The sequence below is a fragment of the Excalfactoria chinensis genome, chromosome 2 (genome assembly GCF_039878825.1).
Source record: "Excalfactoria chinensis isolate bCotChi1 chromosome 2, bCotChi1.hap2, whole genome shotgun sequence".
Taxonomy (NCBI): domain Eukaryota; kingdom Metazoa; phylum Chordata; class Aves; order Galliformes; family Phasianidae; genus Excalfactoria; species Excalfactoria chinensis.
In genome coordinates this window covers 57,549,629-57,564,920 of record NC_092826.1, presented here as the reverse complement: position 1 = coordinate 57,564,920, position 15,292 = coordinate 57,549,629, and the positions used below count along the sequence as shown (strand labels likewise).

The 15,292-nt window shown below is 37.8% G+C and overlaps 1 protein-coding gene across 1 annotated transcript in view; it reads right to left on the bottom strand.

The window, feature by feature from the left end:
- Nucleotides 1–15,292, bottom strand: part of AHRR (aryl hydrocarbon receptor repressor) — a 79,520-nt gene that overhangs the window by 4,548 nt on the left and 59,680 nt on the right. Inside the window, exons 5-8 of the mRNA XM_072329751.1 lie at nucleotides 4,425–4,514; nucleotides 3,096–3,222; nucleotides 1,534–1,667; nucleotides 392–588 (exon numbers count right to left, since the gene is read on the bottom strand). Of these exons, the coding sequence (XP_072185852.1) occupies nucleotides 392–588; nucleotides 1,534–1,667; nucleotides 3,096–3,222; nucleotides 4,425–4,514 (548 nt within the window). The remainder of the gene's footprint in view (nucleotides 1–391; nucleotides 589–1,533; nucleotides 1,668–3,095; nucleotides 3,223–4,424; nucleotides 4,515–15,292) is intronic.

Genomic DNA, 15,292 nt, shown 5'->3' with positions numbered 1-15,292 from the left:
ACTTCAATCTGCAGCAATCGGGTGATTTTAATGGATTTCTTCCAATCTTCAGTTCAAAATATGAATCAGAGTTTATAAATTCTGTAACAATCCTTTCCAAACCTTTTCCTTCATTAAGACCATCAGACTAGAAATAGCTATCTACATTTTCCTACCACCCTTGGACAGCATGCTTTAAACCTGAACCAAATAAAACACTGCAGTGTTTTTTTGTTTGTTTTCTAAAATAAATTTCCAAAGATTAGGAAGGAGAATCCAGATAAATTATGCACAATTACTTTCTGAGGAAGAGTTAATGTAGAGAGAGTTATTTAGCATCACATGTACATTTAACAAACTGGAAGTTCACAGTATATTTTACTAAATGCTATACGATTAATTTTGAAGATACTTTGTATTCACTGCTGCATCATCAGCTTTGTGCTTTGCTTTCACAAGTAGGCTTTTCATCTTCATCTCTGTCACAGAAGGGAGAAGAAGTGGTACCACTATGCAGAATAAGGACAGCTGAGGTGGTAATACTGCTCCTGATGAGGACTTCTTCCTTTGTCCAAAAAGAAACTTGAGTTTGCCTTGAAACTGCATTGTCTGTTGTATAAAAACACAACAGAATTATCTTAAGCATTTCATATAGGGATATTTTTAAAATGCTAATGAGAGCTATGCCACTTTTGATGAAGTAACAACAAAACAAGTTTTGAAACAGGGAGAAATATATATATATATATATATAATTTTCATAAGGTTTAAACCATGCAATTTTAGAGGCATGGTGAGTCAATTTTACTCTATAGAGAGTAAAATGAGATATTTGAGCCTGTTGGTCTTTTCATCTCCAGTGTACTTAAAGCAGAAGTTCTGCATTATGTTCTGTTCTCCAAGAGTGGCAGCTTTTGATGGTGCAAACAGCTATTTCCTGCATGCCTGGATCTCTATTTTTTCCAGGCTCTGTTCAGACCCATAATCTTCCTGCAAATGAGCATCTGAGACAGAGGTTTTATTTTTCTATCTCTCACTATTCCTCACTTTCTTTGCACATCTCTCTTTGTTAGAAGACAAAAGAGGATTGGTCTTTACTAAGCAAAAGTGATTTATAGAATTTGCCACTCTTAGCAAGAATATTAAATGTGCAAAAGACTTTTTGTTGGTTTTATTATTAAAGCACCCTTTGGAAAAGTGAAAAGGGAGTCAGTTTTATTCCTGTTCCTTTAAGTAACACTTCATGAATAAATGCTAACAGCTGGAACTTAGTTTTGCCACCCTTGTGCTACGGTCAGTACAAACAGCGGACAGATATTGTCCAAGAGAGCTTAAAACATAAACATTTATCAGTTCTTTCAATTTGAAATATTACAGCCTTTTCTTCCACCATGTATTAATAAATGTCTTCAGTTGTTTCTTGTTTGAGTACAAGTGAGAAGCATATTCTATCCATGGCTGCAAGCTATCTATGCATGTTCCAGTATTTTTCATATGAAGTAATTTAAATCTAGTGCATCGTGACTACCGTTCTCTAAGTAAGATTATACTTACAAGGAAGCCAGAAGTGCTGTCCAACAAGCAGCGAACTCGACAGATGAAACAACGAGTTAAGAAGGAAGAATAATCTGTTGTTGTGCTGTCATTCTCTTGTGCTTTAAACAATTTACTGAGAATATATTCTTCTCCTGTCAACAACAATATATATCAGATCACACTAGGAAAGAATGAAGGTGTTCTGTACCTAGCTGAAAAGGAAATTGCTGAACACTGTTTTATACAGGGATGAATATTTAACTGCATCGTGTGTAGGCATATCAGGAGGTGCTCTACTAAAAGAAAAAAGAAGGACTTTACAAAGGGATTCAGGTGAGTCTCTTCAGAAACTTTGCTTTACTTCCTGAATTCTTGTGGGTTGTAATGGTGCAGAGTAGGGTAGCAGATGTTACAGATTTTAATACCACAGACTGGAGATTGTACATTAGAAAAAGGAACAAAATCAGGAAAAAAATGCTAATGCGGGAAAAAGAAAAACAAAAATAAAACAAATGAACAGTGGCTGATTAGCTAATGTTCAGCTGTTGCCTTCTTGATTTTTAATGAAGCACTTGCCATTTTTGGACTACAGGTGCGCAGCTTTTGAAACATTTATTTCCCAAAAGACACACACAAGTATTTGTACAGAAGAACAAACTCAGGAATTAAGATCCTCTACTGCGTATACTCAGCGCAAAAAAGAAAAAGAATTCAAATGTTTCTAACTTTTATAGTTTGAAATACTCATGCACATTGTTCCATTTGTTTTCTTCACACTGCATATAAAATACTGCAAAATTCTTGTGATCTTTAAGTTTCCTGCAAAATACATTCTATCCAACTTTGGAATTCTATGAAGGTTCATGACTCTGTTCCTAAAGAGAGACGTCATAAAAGTTCCTGAAGGATTTCTTCCACTCATCTGGAAAACTATTTCCTTATCTTCAGGTGAAATGCATTGGGACCCATTCATTGGGACCCATTCATAAAGTTAACAATTTCAACCCCATTTTCTGTAGTTGTGATTTATGGTTTACTCATCATGTAGGAGAAACCCTGAGCATACGTGTCCACTTCTCATTCTAGGCAAATACAGCCTCAGAGCAAAAAACATATTGCCAAACCTAACTGTTCTTCCAAAGACTCTGATTTATATAACTTTGCATGGGAAAACAAATGGGAGGAAGTCATGTAGCCACTGTGGTACTGCACAGAACGATTTTGCACGTTGTTTATCTTTTCTTGTTATTGAGAGAAATACTCATGTCCTGATTAGTAGGAAGAAAAGAGTGGTAGGATGAACACTGATGTTGTTTGTTCCGTCTGGATAAGAATATTCATAAGCACATTAGTCAGAGAAAAATAAAGGAAACATCAACATTCTAGCTTCAACAGTACACACTGGCATGAAAAATCCAGAATTGTGGAGAAATATCATTTTGGAGATATTAACACTATAAATGGTCACTAAGCAGCTTTGCAGTGAAGAATCGCACTTGACAAATAACAGGGGATAGGTGGAGGGCAGTTCTAATTGTACAGATACGTGAATATTTCCAATTAACACTATATAGTCCTACCTGTTTCTGTCTGTAGTTGCTGCCCAGACATCTGAGGTGGATTCATGGCCCAGTGCAGTTGTCTACAGAAATCCTGGCGATCGTCAACGTGAATGTAATCATATATGTTTTGGTGCATTACATCAGTCTGAAACAATTACAACAAACAACATTTAATCTGCAGGTTTAATGGGGCAGACTCTTGTATTTAGATTCATAGAATACTTGGGGTCAGGAGGGACCTTAAACACCACCTAATTCTAACTCCCCTACTATGGGAAGTGACAACTTCTACTGGACCAGGTTGCTTAATGTCCCATACAACCTAGACTCAAACACCTCCAGGTATGGGGCATCCACAGCTTCTCTGAACATCCTCATCATCTTCACAGTAAAGAATTTGGGTTTATAACATCCAAAAAATAATGACTGATGTAGGAAATTTTGAAAGCAAAGACTCACTGAGGAAAATTACTTCAGAGGCCCCTGTTTTTCACATCTGCTTTTTGACTTAATATCCTCATAAGATTATTTTTAATAGCGTATTGCAAATATGAATCATAAAAGTCCAACTGGCAGCCAACCAGTAGTGTCCCCCAGGGATTAATGCTGGGTCCAGCAATGTTTAATTTCTCGACAAATGGGTGATGGGATAGAGCACAGCCTCAGAAGGCCTGTTAAAGGTACCAATCAGGGAGAGCTGGACAGACCTTGACAGGCTGTAAAAATGGGCTGGCAGGAACCTCAGGAAGTTCAACAAAGGCAAAATCCTCTCTAATTTTGGGTTCTCCGGGAAAAGAAACTGAGGCTTGATAAAAGTGAAACAAAAAATTGCAGTAAGGGTGGTAAAGGGTAAAGTGAAAAAGAATTGCAGTAAGGGTAGAACAGAGGGGCTGTAGGATCTCAAAACTTGGCTAGATGAGTCCTGGAGCAACCCGATCCAACTGGACCAGCTCTGAGCAGGAGGTTGGGGCAGAAAAACTATGGAGGGCCTTTCCAACTGCATGATTATGTTTACTCTGTGCAAGCAACCAGTCTAGAATTAGCAGCACCTTATACAAAAGGATGGATTTGATTTTACTAGTAAATCCTGTTTCTGTCAACAAAAGCTTTACAAAAGGAAATTGTCTCCTATGACATTACAAAGAATTCACCTTCAACTCAATCAAACAAAAAAAGTCTAAAATGGCACAGTAAAATACTAATACCGTATATCTAATCAGAAGTAGAAGAATAGGGCAAAACAACAGTGTTCTACATTTTAGAAAGCCAGTTAGCAGGAATGACTGCAGGAAAGTCATTAGAAAGACTGTAATAATAAGCATCCTAAATATTTGCTAATGTAGTTACCTGATGAAACCCTAGGTAGTCCACAATGGTTGATGATGCATAAAATATCATTCCATCTGCACTCACCACCAATGCAAAACCGTTCAGTGACTAAAGAAAGGAAAATAAAGTAATGATCATCAGAAAATAAAGAGAAAAATGGGTGTAATAATTTAAATAACATTCTACTTTAGTCTCCCTTTGATTTCAAATATGAACAAACACGAACATACAGTCTTTGTGATTGTAAAACTACAGAATATTACAATTTAAGTGCAGAAGAAAAATAATAGCATAAATGTTTTTCATTATTTTTTGTTTGTTTCATTTGGTTTCAGGGTTTGGGGTTGTTTTTAGGGTGTTTTGTTTTTTTGCAGTTCAGAGTAAAATTTCTGGGATTTAGACGGTGGAAACACTTTCAGTTTCATAGGTTCATATACATTTTGCCCGAAAAGCATGGCCAGACTAGGCTGTGCCAAAATCTACCCAATCCCAGCATCCCGACTCCAGCAGCAATAGTGCAACTGCATCCTAGAGCAGTCTTTCAGCCACCCACAACTCAAGTGCTTCCCTTGTCTTCAATAACTTTTGAAATAACCTTTGAATATTCCCTTCACAGCCCTAACTATTTGAATAAATCTTGATGGCTTTGTTCAACTGCATTCTGAAACCATATGAACTTTTTTAATGCCCCTATGCTGTTGCAACAGAGGTCCACAGCTCAGTTTAAGGCAGAAAAACTTGAAAGTGAAGAATTATCTATCTCATTTTGTTTCACTGAGCCTGCTACTTTCTGCTGCTGTCTTACACCCTCTGGCTGTCTCACAGGAAGGGGCAGTGAAAAATTATTTCCCCTTTACCTTTTCAATATGGAATAGATATGAAAAAAATTAGTCTGTAAGGAAGTCGGACACCACATTTTCTGTAGGCAGATAGGGATTTTGTGTGAATTTAGTAAAGTAAGGTCCTTCAATCAAAAGTTTAACAGTTGTGTGCTATATATCGACTAACATTTTCAAGTTTTTATCATATGTGACATCCATTTTCAAGATTCTATCTGAATTGTTGCTCAGTTAAACAGAATCAGATGTTGGACTTCTGAGAATATAAACCTACTGAATATTACCTTTCAAATGACAAACCAAAAGAGCAAACAAATACAGTATATGCCAAATCTTTTTATAAGTCTGATAATATGACAAAGTTCTAATCCAATGTGTTGTACCAGAAGTATTATTGATTGCCTAATCAGATACTTATTGATTGCTATTCTTAATATAATGAATGCTAGGAAACCGTTTGGTTCCTTACAAACATTGCTTTAGTTTCCATGCGTCTGCTGAAAGATTTCCCTAAAACGAAATAATAAATAACAACTTGGAACATGCTTTTTACAAAAGTTAGCAGGGTTAATTGCAGTATATCTACAATATTACATCACAATACTATTAGCTATTTTGAATTTGAAACTGACATTAATTCACATGATTAAGAGTTCAATAACATCTGTCAAATACTTCTCTTTGGTTTTGATTTGTTTTATTTAAAACATTCCATTCCATGATGATTTGCATTTATATGCATTGGAATATACAGATAATGTAATAATTTCCAACGAGAAAATTAAACACATGTGTTCTTGTAGTTATGGCCTAAAGATTTGATGTGCATTTTGAAGTATGATTATTTTCTTGAGCTTTTCTAAAAACAAAAACACAGAAAAACTGCAAAAAATGCAATCATTATTAAAATCGGGCAACAAATATTTCATTAATAGAGAACAATATTTAGTCTGGAAGAATGCTAAATTAATTAATTTGGTGATGTAAGGAAAGCAAGAAGAAAAAAATCACAGTTAAATGTAAGAATGAAATGAAATACATGACATGAACATTAACAATCATCATGCTGCCTGAGGTCTGACTAATTTTGCCTCTTCTCCCTTGACGAAGATTCACTGACATATCTTCATTCAAGCAGGTTCACATTCCAAGGCAGATGAGATGATCCTATCCTGTGATGGTTTTCAGGTCTTTTGAGATTACAGTTCAAACAGCTGCTCATGAAATACTGCTCTGTTTTTATTATCCTTACTTCACTTTTCTCTCAATTTACTGTGATGTGTATCTTAATCCCGAGCTAATCCTGAAGCCTGAAGCACAATGGGAGCAAATTTTCAACTGCTCGGTTACTAGATACACTGACATGTTTTTTGAGAGTTTGGTTCTCTTTTGAGTTCCTAAATAAGGACCAGATTTCCAAGACTGCTTAAAGCCTGTTCCCACTATGACAATGGTGGGCAGGATTTCAAGAGTTCAGCATACAATAGGCTGACCTCCTCAGAAGATTTGACCCCAAACATAAATGTGGAGCACCTTTGGAAACTTGGCCCAGTGGAGCTACATGTGGCCAGGAGCTCTGGGCCTTGAAAAAGCTGTGAAATGGTGACTGGAAAAAGCTAATGGCGAGGCTGCAATGGCTTACCTACATTTGGAAAAAGCAGTAACAGCATCTCTTTTGATCAAATGGATGTCAAGTATGAGTCAGCTGTAAGAACAGCCAAGGGCAAATCGTGCTCATCTCCAGGGCTGCTCCATCAATCTAGATCCCTTTCAGAATAAGCAATATCTTTGGCTAGTAGAATCACAAGTTATCCGTGTCTACTCTTCAACCACAAGCTCTTGCTGAGTTGGTGCTATTTTCTGCTTTTAAAAAAGTGTCCAAATTCTTCCCAGGACCTCACCAAACAGAAGACAGTATGCCAAGATTTCTATATATTCACATCTGTGCCTTTCAGTGTACTGAGAGAAGACTCCAAAGACGGTATCTGTCATACCCATTTCCAATATCAAGTGGAAACAAGAAAGCATTTTTGGCATCTTGTCTCTTTGGACTCATCTTCACAGCAATGAAACCATCAGTGATGTGATGTTAGGAATTTTATTACATTTTGAACATCTGGCAGGCCTTTTAATTTGGGCAGACTAAAAATTTCCATAAAGATAACCATAGGACAATTAAGGGACCTCCTTTGTGCAGATGCCTGTAGCTGTTACCACGCGCTTTCCAGAAGACCTCCAGTTTAGCCTGCACAGCTAGAAATGAAGAACACATAGAATGTATGCATAACTTACGTACCCTAAGAGACTTGCTTTAAAATGTAAAGCTTGTTTCCCTCCAGTGGAATGTGGGCAGCTTATTCTTTTCACAAGTCTTTCTTTCATTAAGCCAGAATTAGGCTGGACCAGGTTTGTAAATATGGTAATGGGAAATGGGATCGTGTATTTCTAAGGGTTCAGAACAGTGGAGTGGGAACTGCATCTGGAGAGGTATTAAGGAAGGGTGGGAAGGAGTAAAAGGAAAGAAGTGGAAGAAAGGTTCAAGGAGCCATGTATCAAGGTTAAGTCAGAAATGAGTATGGATTTGAGGAGGGATGCAAATTAAGAAAGTCATAGATTTTCCCCTCGTTGTTTTCGTTTTTCTTCTCAAAATGCTTATGTCTTTTTCTGAGTTAAGATCTCTCAACTACGCATCTCCTGGTTTCTGGTTTAAATGGCCCAGACACAGACATCAGATGCTCTGCCTCGCAGGCAGGAAAAGCATAACCCATTCTGGTGCAACAACAACTTTTATGAAGCCACATGAAGCTATTGAGGATTAACACAAATTCCATGTGTCTAAACCTCATTTTAGCTGGGAAACCTGCTGCTTCAACCACACAAACACACACACACATACACACAAAGCTGGACATGGAGTAGAACTTCACATCCAGTGAGTTAACCACAACTCCAAATGTTTTCTTAGTATTACCTTGAAGTGCTGTTCAGTGTGAAATCTGGCATCTGTAGCACAGACAGACCAGAACAGAATGAGAATCAGGCTGAGATTTATACTTTTCTTACCTATTGGCTGTAGCTGTGAAAAAGGAGGAGGGCATTTGCTAATGCAGGTCTACCCAGACGTAGGTCATAATGATTGAAAATTAGTAGGAAAAGACCTGTTCCAATGTCTCAAAGAAATCTCTTAGGTATCGTACAAAAGTTCGTATTCAAGCCCTTTACAGGAACACCACATGGAGATTTTGCATTATTCTGGACAGAATGCTAATGGTTTGTTGAACTGACTACAAGACATAGACAGCTTCAACCCAGGATAACGAACAGAAATCATTCATAGCTTTTTGGGTGTGAATTATCCAGTCTTGTAAGTAACAAGACAATGAAATGTACAGCTCTGTTCATGACTTTAAACATTCTCAGTTTCTGAAGTTCTGGGCGCTGGCAATAGCTTTTCCTCATACCTACTGCATGGGAGACTGCACTGTGTTAAAAACACAGCAGATATGTACCTGAATTATCAGTAACCTGGAAGGAGAAAAGGGATGGAAAGAGGACTTGGACTAGCCTCACACTGCAGCTCGCTCTGCCTAACATGCGATGACCTGGCCAGGTAGCCAGAAGTCTGCCTACTGATGTGCTCCTTAATGCTCTGTGAAGAGTATCCACCTGCCCAAAACGCAGACAGGACAGTACAGAGAAGTCAAAAGCAGCTCTCCCCACCTTGGTTCATTCCTTTGAGCATAAATAATGTAAAATCTAGAGTACACCTCATGGATTTTAGGGGAGAAAATAACCTAACTCCCTAGCTCAATGTCGATGTTATTTTCATTGCGTGCAACTGGTGTGTTATAATTAATAAGGTTCACTTGCATCCAACAATAATTGGTAGCCATTTGCATATATTTGTGTGCACGAAGACAAGCATGCACGCACACACAAAGATATTAGTGCGGACAGTGGAACTCCTGCAACAGAAACCAACTAACTTCTAATCTGCAAAAAGGCATGGCTGTAAGCTGCCATTTGGTAAACCATATGGATCCAATGATAGATGGAATTTCTAATCCAGGATAATAGCTGAAACATGTGAGACAGACTTAAATATGCATTGTGAACATTTGTTTGTTTGTATTTGGCTTTTTAAATACACTTACACGAGTTTTCTACATTGTACTTAAAAATGAAATCACTCCTTTTTTTTTTTTTTCCAAGTGGGGGGAAAAAAAAGAGAGCTTGGCACCAGACAGAGGGCTGTGTTCCTTTGAAAAACATGTACATCCAATTATGTACTCACGAAAAGCCGCACCTGCTACTGAAACAAAAAAAACAATGAATCTGTCAGTTCAAAGAAAGTACAACATTATTCTGCTGCCCTCGGTAGCTGTGAGATGAAAGTTATCAGTTCCTTCCATTAAGAAGTTTTAGGAACATTGTAAGTAAAGAGGTTCTCTTTGGGAATGAAGGCAAATATTTTGAGGAAGATAGGACTTCCTTTGGCAACAGCCTTTATATATCCTGATTTTTTTTTTTTCTGGTCCCATAGCAGAAAATCAGCCAGTAAATACTTCAAAGATATTTTGGTCAAGGTCATGGCATAGTAAAAATAAGGAAAAAAAAAAAAAAAAAAAAAAAAAAAGAAGAAGAAGAAGAAGTTCCAAGCCACATTTCTCTTATTACTCTTCCTTGAAATAAAGGAAAACTCACTAGCATTCGGTCTCCAGAGACTGTGTTGCTATGGTTACTAAAGTACAACAGTCAAGGCCTGCAGCCATGCCTTGCTTTGAACAGATTTTCAAGTCACGCAACTTGGGTACTAAATTTCCAGGGTCAGTTGGCTTGCAGTTTATCTGGAACGGTTTCATTTAATAGTGTGTTGCTGGGTTTTGTGTCCTATGCAGGATGGGGCCATTTTGTGATGATCTAAATAAGGAGCTATTTGAAAACTCTGGAAATGATATACTCACCCTTGTCTTTCATGCTGAAGTCTTAATGAGTATTAGGAAGAAAATGCAGACAGTTAACGTGTCTTTAGCCATATTGTTTAATGAATCGGTATTTCTTTCCCCTGGTGTCTCTAAGATGCACTATTAGTCTTTTAAAAATCACAAAAGAATCCCTAAGCTTCTCTTGATAAACTGAAGAGAAAGGAACACTTACAGACTCCTGCAGTAAAACCCAGCATAAAAGACTATTCAGAAGTACTGTATCTGATGACATCAGAAGATGGCCTTTGCTCGGTATGTACAATATGTCCAAGCCCTTGGGATTCTTATGTATTTCCTTGTATCTACAAAGCAACTTCAAAAGGAGTATTTGGGTGACTAAGCACTAGTCAATGCAAAGGGGGAGTGGCAGAATTGTTTTTAGCATTCAGTTTTGATCAAAGACTTGCATGTACTGGTTAGTTTTCAGGCTAACGAAACAGAACAGAATATAAATTTCCATCATTGGAGCCAAGGGAGGAAACAGATCCCACAGGCTGAAACCTACAGCTCTGGGTTTAAATGGGAAACATTTCAGAGGGGCTGCTGGGTCTGACTGGTTTTCATGGACAGATGTGTGCATGACAGTGGAACCAAGTGAAAATATTCAAGAGCGAATCTGCAACATAAATGTTTCTTCTCAAATACGAAGAAATACACACATACAATCGATTATACTCCTTTCGTTCTTCTTGTCTTCCCACATAAAACCACATTCAAATTCCTTCCTACCTCCTTGAGCCCGGATATCACTTCAGGCTACTTAAAGACAGAATGGAAATTCAACATCTAGTGTTGCACTGCTCAAAGCAGAGCTCAGCCAAAGTTTCAGAGATCTTCCACATGAGCCCTTGAGCCCTGGACCTCATGTTTACTGTTGTGTGGACTACCCCAGCCATCCAAAATGCACAGGCAAATGATTCATTCAGTGTAAGTTCTCGTTATGCCATTTTACACTATCATATCACCTCCACCAAAGAATTAGGTCAACCTTGGAGATACTTGTTTACGTATGTGCCTTCAGTCTAAAGAGGGAGCTGGAATGCTGCAGCTTGTCAGGAGGCAGCAGACAGAACTGGACTGCTGGAAATCAGTTAGGAAAATGTAAGTCATTGGGCTGTGGCAATTGTGAGCTATAAACTTTCATTAAAAAAACACAGTAGTTCTCTGGAGAGTGAGACTGTAATGTGTGCACACATGTAAACGTGCTTTTAACCATGGTGATAATGTTTTTGATATGCTCGATGCGTAACAAGTATTGCACACAACCAAAAACAACTTTGCCTTTAAAGTTGTTTTGATTACATGACGTAGAAATTCAAACTTAGCTTTTCCTTCTTTATACTTTGTTTCCAAGCTAAGCTTTTGCAACAATGCTTGTAAAGCCTGTGTCAAGCCGTTGGGGTAGAGACTCCCTTTGTTCCTATAGGCATAAGCTGCTGGCCTCTGCTGAGCACAGGGCCTCAAAACGAGCCACTCTGCCAAAGACAGTATTGAGAAACAAGAGCTATATGCAGGCCGAACTGAAGCATCATTTGATTTTGTATTTGCAAAAAGTTAATACGGTGCTCTCTAGAAAAGAGATGCATGCCAGCTGAATCCAACTCTTTTCACAAGAATTAATGACTGCACGTTAGAATGGAAGTTGTGCTACAGGCTTCTAGAGTTGAACAGTGCTAATAAGAAATAGCTTGAATACAGATTAGGGAAAGTTTTCTCTGAAAAAGTGAATTGAAGGGTGACACCAAGTACTTCAGTACAGATTTGTTACACGGCATATTTGTTTAGAAGCACCAACAGTGCTTACTATTGATGTCAAAGTTTGATCAGTTTTTCATGCCTAATTGTAAACAACACCAATTCTTTTCTTTGCATTAACAATGAAGATTTCAAATGAGAAGCAAGTCTACAAAGTATGTGAATACCACCAGAGATTGTATAATTAATGGGGACTACAGGTAAGGATCTAAAGAAGAAGAATATTCATACGTATGAATTCTAGGACTGTCGGGAAAAACAATCATTTATTAATACATACAAGTTTTTACCTTGATTAGTAGATATGCTAACAAGTACCTGGGTGAGTAATATGACATTTACATGGGCAGTAATCATGAAAGGATACTGAAGTTTGACATAATCTTGCTATCGTTTTCTTTACCCTCCCCATGAATCATGGATGTTGAATTAAAAACTATTTCTTACCAGTAATGGAACCCTACTGTCAATGCTCTTTCATAAACAATGTGCCCTGGACTAAACTTGGAAATAGAAACAGTCTTTACAGTGATTTATGCAGTTTCTCATTCCATTTTCTCAAAACCAGATGTTCTATTCACAGATGGAAGTAAAGATGGGGCAACATCGTATCTTCAGTGCAAGTTCAGCCCATCATTCTTTCTAAGTCCTGCAGCTGCTCTGGGCTTTTCAGCCTTCTCTTCAACAATTTCAGTATAGAAAATGCCAGTCTGATTAATTCTATTTGAGAAGACTCAAAATGAAGCATTGATTGCTCACTACTCTGCACTTCTAATAACAAATTTAGTTAGGTAGCCTTTGCAATAACAAGTGTTGTAAGATTACCCATTATCTTCCACAGAAATAAGTTACTGAAAAGAGTCTTGAGTAATATTTATCCAACACATTGGACAATTAGACATATTTAAGTACTAAATGTCTGGATTTTTTGTTCAGTGTTATTTATATGTAACTGTATCAAGTCTTGAAGAGAAGAAGCCATCATAATATTCCATCCACAGCTGACTTTTATTCACACTTGCAAGTTGCTAACTGGCATGAAGAGCAGACATCTCTTACTGCAAGAAATCAAAACCTAAAAGAGACGATGCTGACGCCAATGCACTGAGCACTGAATGCAATGTCCTAATTTCAGAGTATAACTTTTCTGTGCATTTAGCACTATATATTACATTTTCTAATTCAGAAATACTTTTGAAAGGGGGAAGGAAAAAAAAGAAAAAAAAGAAAAAAGAAAATAACTGTACTTCACATTCTTTACAGAAATAGATGCTAAAACAGCATTTTAAAGCAGCATTTCAGGTCAGCAAAGTTTTTAAGGGAGCGTGATGCTTCAGAATTTGTCTTTGGGAAGAGTCTTGTTGCAGTACTTATCACCATACACATGTTTTGTAGCCTGTAAAAAACCCTGTATAAATGTAAGAGGTCCCCCACTGGCAGCAGACACCGATTCTGCTACAATCATCTGGAATATGGTGGAGACAGAAAATTACAAGAGACAGCTCCTCTAAGCAGCAGAAAAGAGTGCAAATCTTAAGTTGAAGTTTAGACCAGGTGAAGACCTTGCCCAGGACTTTCTGTGCATCTCTGGTTTAGTGTGAATAAACAGAATAAACATTGCTTTTCTCATGGTTTAAAAAAAAAAAGCACAGTCTCAGTTACTGGAGAATCCTGAGGACTCTGTAGTATTGGGAGGAGGGTTTGAAAAGCATTGGAGAAAATGTCTCTTTGTTGGGCATCGTCAGCTTTTGCATTTAGGAATTTTTGTAAGAACTTGAATTATAACAACATATAAAAAATATTGTTTTTTTTTCTTTTTTCTACTCATAACATGTGAAGGACAGCTAAAATCAAACTGATGGCCACGCCACTTCTCATGAAGTTCCTATAAAGGCAACAGGACTATTGGAAGTGTCATTCTCTGTTCTCCTTTATCCTTAAAAGTACCATATCCTCAATAACGGAAAACAACATATTTAATGGTCAACAGCATACTTTGCATCATCAAAAGTATCAAAAAGTATTAAACTTTTATTAAATAAGTTTTTTGGGGGAAAAAAAGGCACTATTTCTGGTAAAGCATCTGTTTTGTCTTTTGAAAACAACACAAACACAGACACAAAGAAATACATCCCATTTGCAAAAATTCTCAAGACAACACACATTCTTGCCTAGATCTGCTTTCTGGATTGTAATTTCACCTTCCTGGGAAGATACCTAGTCTGAAGCTCATTACCTTCTCTGACTTGAGAATGAGGAATAGACTGGAAGCAAGTGTCAGCTGCAAATACAGATTGGTTTATCATTTTTCTAGCTCAAGACCAGCTAAAGAATGTAAAATTGTGAAAGTTTAATCTATGAACACAAGAGCTATTTAAGGTGGTTACTATTTCTCATTTTCTTTCCTTAAACAATACATGACTTTGCCATCTTCAGAAAATGGACACTTCCCCAGAAGCAAACACTCATAAAGAAACATGTAAGGACACAACAGTGTGTTATGACTTCCTTAGATACCTGGATGTGAGTAGTCCAATTCCAGCAACAGACTAAATCCCAGCACATGGATACGACACAGTGCTTTCATACAGACACTGAACCTACTGATTGGTAAGAACAGTTGCCAATGATTAGTTCTGGAGTCGGGGAGAGAAAAAACCTAATTGAGTTGAAACAAGAGAATATGTTTTGTTGTGAAGGAAGTCACGTGGCCATGGGACTGCCTCCAGAGGCACCAAAATAGCCTGAGCAGAAACAGAGGAAGTGGTTGTGAAAAGTGAGCTTGGGTGGAGTTTGCTGTGATGAGCAGCTTGGAGACAGCAGTAAGGGATCTTAAATCCAGATTCACATCTGGTCTGTGTCCAAAGCTGATGGACAGCTTCTCTGCTCACCAGTACAGATACAATTTCTTTTACCACATCTGAAACACTGCAGCATGTTTGCTCTGCCCTGACACATGACTCTTCTGATGCCGATGCAAACTGACACGATGCTGCCTTCCCCATACCGGTGCTGGCTGTTGACTCCTCCTTCTCTATCACATTAAATATCAGCTGCTTGACCTGATTTTGAAATCAGCGCACAGCTTACTACCTCTAGGTCTGTAATCTTCCCTTCCATGTTGGAGAATTGAAATGAGAAATGTCACCATTCCAATACGCTCTCTCTCATGCATGGGCAAGAATTGAAAACCAGCACTTACTGGTGTCTCCTCTGCTGCTACAAGGTTCCACACAAGCATCTGCAAAGATGCTTTCTCCTTTAAATTAGTCAAAAGTCAGGACTTTCGCAGTCCAATCTGCTTGTA